At 32.7% G+C, this 5782-nt stretch overlaps 1 protein-coding gene across 1 annotated transcript in view; it reads left to right on the plus strand.

The window, feature by feature from the left end:
- LOC106458502 (protein ABHD8-like) overlaps positions 1-1065 on the plus strand; it is a 14655-nt gene extending 13590 nt beyond the window's left edge. Inside the window, exon 5 of the mRNA XM_013918022.2 lies at positions 773-1065. Coding sequence (XP_013773476.2) covers positions 773-889 — 117 coding nt within the window. The 3' untranslated portion in view covers positions 890-1065. The remainder of the gene's footprint in view (positions 1-772) is intronic.
- Positions 1066-5782: the final 4717 nt, after the last annotated feature.

Below are 5782 nucleotides of genomic sequence, written 5' to 3' on the forward strand. Positions count from 1 at the left end.
CTCATGAACTCTCCGATGATCATTGTTTTCAACGTATGATGTTGCTTTGTCTCATCTGATGTGTAATGTGCATGAACCATTTTTGGATAGAATTATCAATATTCATGAAAAGTGGATTCTCTATGCAAATATTAAATGCCAAATACAATGGCTCAGTTCTAGGTAAAAACCACTTCTGACACCCAAACCTGGACTCCATCTGCAGAAAGTGATGCTTTGCATTTGGTGTGACATCAAAGGAATAACCTTAACAGTGCTGTGGAAGTAAAGAATCTTGGTGTTCTGGATCATCAGTCTTTTAAGCCATCCAAGCAAGGTGCTGTTGATAGTGGTAGAGCAAATAAGATTTTATATTGTATTTATAGAAATATTGAATACAGGTCTAAAGAAATTATAATGTCATGGTATAGGTCACTGGTTAGACTATATTTGAGTATTGTGTTCAGTCTTGGGTGCCTTACTTTATGGACGATTGATTTGTCAGAAGGGTTTCAGTGGAAGGCTACTGGGATGATTTTATGGGTAATAGTGATTTCTTCTGTAAAGTTTTATTACTACTTTTACAACAATTATATGTGTAAAAGTATACCAATTATAGCACATAAAGTATCCTAAATTATTTTTGTAAAGTTTGGATAGTTGAAAATATCACATTTTTCCTTTAATAAGTAGAGGGCCAAAGGATCAGATATATTGATAATGTAAACATTTGTGAAGAGCAATTAAATATTGAAATGTTAGTAAAACATTTTTAAAGTAATTTTTTTAACAGACCTTGCCATCAGCTCACTTAGAAGTGATTCCTCAAGCTGGACATATGGTAATGATAGAGGCAGCAAAAGAAGTAAACCATGTGATTGCCCAGTTCTTGGAAGCTATGGAGAAATAGTTTTTTTGATATTTGTAATTGCATCTATGTTAATGTGCCTTATTCTTTCTGTAATGTGTTAATAGAGATAAGTTGTGTCGGGTGTAGAATACACATACATGCATAATTTTGTAATTGTATCAAAGTTTTTTCAATGAAGTACAAATGATCTACATGTGTTTGCAAATCACTCTGGACAGTCATTTGTTATGATAAACTTAAATTTTCAGTCAGAAATGTAAATATTTTTATAAGTTCTTGTATTATTATTCGTTTGAGTTTTCAGAAGTTGAGTTTATTATAGATTAATTTGATTCACAATAACTTCTAAAGTAAGTAAAGCAATATTAAGTAAAAAAAAGTTAACTTATTTTTCAACAAAACCTTTTACTTGGTGGTTTTCATTTGTAAAGTGTGAGTTCACATTTATTGAAGATACTTTATTAAGTTTTATAATGAATTTTCTATTGGACAATTATCATTCTCTTTCTAGTATGATTACTTGTGTGTTGTTAGTTAATTGTTCGTATAACAGATAGTAAATTATACCTTTAAACTGCCAATATCAAGTACAAACTTAGTTTACATAAGTAGTTATGAATCAAAATAGTTTGAAGTATTAAAGCAGAATGTCAAAAAATGTCATTCCAATTGTTAAAGTAACACATACCAGAAACATATTTCCTTTTGTTTCTGATATGAATATTCATAGAAATGAATAAAAGTATTACTAGATAGTACAAAAAACTTCAGTAATGATGAGCAAGCTAAGAATACAAAGATAACTACTAAATACGTTCAATGCAAAGTATGATTCAAAGATTTTCCTCACTGTATAATGAATAATTATCATATTCTAGCCTTCAGGCCCAATTTTCATCAGTTTAGAAACTCGAGTGGTGTTATTGTATTATGATTTTTGATCAAGTTTCAGCAAAACTGAACTTAATGGGTTCATAGTACGAGTTAGCTTTCCTAGAGATTTGATCCTAATTCATATAAACTTTTTATGAAAATTGTTTAATGCATATAATGAAACAGAAATTGTATTTAGGATAACTTCTGCTGTTTTATTTTGAATGGTGAAGTTAAAATGTTTTAATTGTCAGAATGGAGGCTGTTCAACCATTTGATAACCAGTTTAAGAACCATGTCACATTCATAAAAACATTGTAAAAACTATTACTGTATTTTATTTACAAATTCTTGGTTTACACTTTTTGATAACTTAAGTATATTTACAAGATGATAATTTCAAAACTGAAAACATTTCGTAGCTCTGAGCATAACAAGAGTTTTGTGTTTCAAAAAGTATCCCAAAAGTTGTACATACTTTTTTGAAGTTCTTTTAGGGTTTGATATGTATATGTATCTACTTAAATATTTATCTGTGTATATTTATGTACTTAAATATTTACTTAATTTCTATAAATGCTAGCTTCCTATTTGTATTATGTTATTTTTTGTAGACTGTATTTTAAAAAAAGTGGGAAGAAAAAGAACTGAAAGCTATCCAAAGTACAAGATACTTTAGTATCTTCTCCATACTTTTAGCTGTATGCAAACATTATATCTGTTTTGATATAATGTTTTTTTTCTTTTTTAAACAGTGTTTTTAAAAAAATGTCTAAAAGATATTTCAAAGAACACTTGGCAACAAACAGTAATTAAGATGATAGATACATAAAAATTACTTAATACCTTAAAATTGGTTTATTGTTGGATATACAGATTATAATATTTACGGCTACAATGTTTAACCGGGTTAACCTGGAATCGTTATGTACAGCAACTGATGATGCCAAGCTAACCTGGTGAAACATTGTAACCATGAATATTATACTCTGGATATCTAACAATAATTAAGTTTTAGGTAACAGAATACTTCCTCTAGTCATTTAATTAAAACCTTTCCTAACATTCTGACTTGATCAACCTAATGGACTTAACAGATTTATGTTTAGCAGTTTCATAATAAGTAATTAAAACACAGTGTTTTACTGTATGTACCTAATTAAACGATGTTTGTTGAAGCTGTCAACAGCCTCCACTTAAAAAACACTACGTGTTTCAGCCATTTTCAGTAAAATATTGTTTTTAATTTTAAAATTACATGAGTGCAGATTATTCATACTTAGTTTAACAGCTTATTGTATCTATGTATCTACAAATATCTTCCTACCTACTCACATATAAGGCTTTATATTTACATGTATTAACTATCTATCTGACTGTGCCCGGCATGGCCAGGTGGTTAGGGTGCTCGTTTCGCAATCTGCAGGTCGTGGGTTCGAATCCCCATCTCACCAAACATGCTTGCCTTTCAGCCATGAGGGTATTATAATGTGACGGTCAATCCAACTATTCGTTGGTAAAAGAGTAGCCCAAGAGTTGGCAGTGGGTGGTGATGACTAGCTGCCTTCCCTTTAGTCTTACACTGCTAAATTAGGGAAGGCTAGTGCAGATAGTGCATCAATGTTGCAGAATCAGTATCATATCACTAGGTTATAGGCCTAGCCTGTCTGTATTGGATAAGCATTTTTTAGTGAACTTAATGGGCTCACTTGTGTTTTATCAGTTCAGTGCACAAGACTTTTTTCTCTTCAAAATTATACAAGTGATGTGCACAAATAAAACCAATATATATATATATATGGTTACACTAGCGTATAGCCCATCAAAAATAATGGGGCAAGTACTACCATCCCCAACCTATACTAAAGCCTAACCTCACATTTCATAGCTAACTGAAATAAGTAAATTTTGTGAATTAAGCTTTACCAACAAAAAGGCAGAAAAGTGTAGTCGAGGCAGTCAAACATTGGTAAATTCCTTTATGAGCCAATCAAAACTAAGATCATTCATGAAATGAATTCATGGTGTATCCATAAAATAATATAGATTAACAACTTCTAATATATAGAAACGCCAATACATTTTAGTAACACTACATTACAACAATGACTTTTATGTCATGTTGCTTAGCAACAAAAGAGTACCCAAATATTGTTGTTAGTCTGTGTACTGAAAGTATAAAATGAAATGTATAGACAACAAAAGTGGATAAATATTTGTTGATTTCTTAATTTAGAATCTCTGTTCACTAAAGAGGTTTGTTTTTTATATTAAAAATGTTGGTGATATAACAGGAAATAGCTTGATTTAGAAACGATTTAGATTTAAAAATATATCAGTATTTTTACTTTCATGATACATTTTATGCACTTAGTTCTAGGCCAGGTGCTCCCACACTACATCTTTACTATAGGCTTATTATACTGACACTCACTGCATTTATAAGGTTTGATGGCACCCCTTGCATCTCTGTCACTAAAATCATAATGGGTAGACAGTAATTGAACTATTCTATCTGTATAAATGCATTTTGGCTTTTATGAGTCCTCCTATTTCAAGAAATCAGACTTTTATATAGGTTAGATTCACCAGTTCTTTTGATATTAGTTTGAATGTGAAGATAACATGTCAGTTGAATACTTTATGAATAGTTACTTACAGAATTACTTTTAACATTCACATTTATTAACCACAGAATTCAAGAAAAAATCAGATTAATATTAAATTACATGAAGTGGTGATTTATTGAAGTTGTGTGTAATAGCATATAGACTTAGACTAAATTTAAGTTCATTATGTGATATTGAGTTGAGTACTTGGTGACAATCTTCCATGCTGCCCTTTATATCGAGACTGACTGCCTCTGAATACATAGAAGAGTTTTTTACTGTTTTTATCAGTGGCTTTCTAACTGTATACTGTTTTATTGATTCCTCATCTGCTTTTCCTAGCTACACCCTTCTTTCTGATTGGGCCTAGCATGGCCAGGTGGTTAGAGCTCTCGACTTGCAATCTGCAGTTTATGGGTTCGAATCCCTGTCCCACCAAACATGCTCGCCCTTTCAGCCTTGGGGGCATATAATGTGACAGTCAATCCCACTATTGGTTGGTAATAGAATAGCCCAAGAGTTGGCTGTGGGTAGTGATGACTAGTTGCCTTCCCTCTATTCTTTCACTGCTAAATTAGGGATGGCTAGCACAGATAGTCCTCGAGTAGCTTTCTGCAAAATTCATAACAAACCCTCTGAATGTTGATGAAGACCCTCCTTGGTTGCTGTTTTTTGCCTTACTAATGTAGAGGAGGTTAAACTACTGTCTGTAGAGTTGTGCAGGATTTGATATAGGACTTTACCCCTGCGTGATCTGGTACATCCAGGTGATAGTCTTATCATGTAGTTGCTTTCTTCCTACTAGCTGGGGACCAACCCCTCTTAAATTTTAGACAGTACTGCCTTCAGTCACATATATTATGTTGGTGTCACTGTTTATTTGTGGTTCATTGCTTTTATCAGTCCAGAAAAGAGCTTGATTTATGTCTACAACTACATTCTTTGCTGCTTATGGGAAGACTGAAAGCTCCACCAGTTTTATACAGAACGTGTTGATTCACCCAGCCAGCTTTCTCACTGTCTGTGGTGTAGAAACTAACCGAGACTGATAACAGGTGACTGTCTACCATGGTTTTTAAATAAGTGTTGACTGACATTTACTACTTCATCCTCTGCTTAGTCTCTATGTTTTCTGTTTAGACTGATTTACCCAGATCCCAGTGGTGCCAGATGTTTATTCCATGTGAAAGCATCTGAGATCTGATGGTAACTGATTATCTCATTTGTGTCTGTATAGCCCCTGTTTATCCAGCACTGTCTCCTGATTCATTGTATAGGCAATCCATTTGTTTGGTATCTGTAGGGCCATTGTAGAGCTGAAGTGTCCCAACTGAAAAGAACAGTGGCTTGAAATGGAATACATGTCTTTTACACTATCAGGCCTTAGTTAAGAATTTTGTTAATGAGCACTTTTGGTTTTCTCTGATGCATCTAAGGCTTTGATGGGGTG

This window comes from Limulus polyphemus, unplaced genomic scaffold, assembly GCF_000517525.1.
Source record: "Limulus polyphemus unplaced genomic scaffold, Limulus_polyphemus-2.1.2 Scaffold477, whole genome shotgun sequence".
NCBI lineage: Eukaryota > Metazoa > Arthropoda > Merostomata > Xiphosura > Limulidae > Limulus > Limulus polyphemus.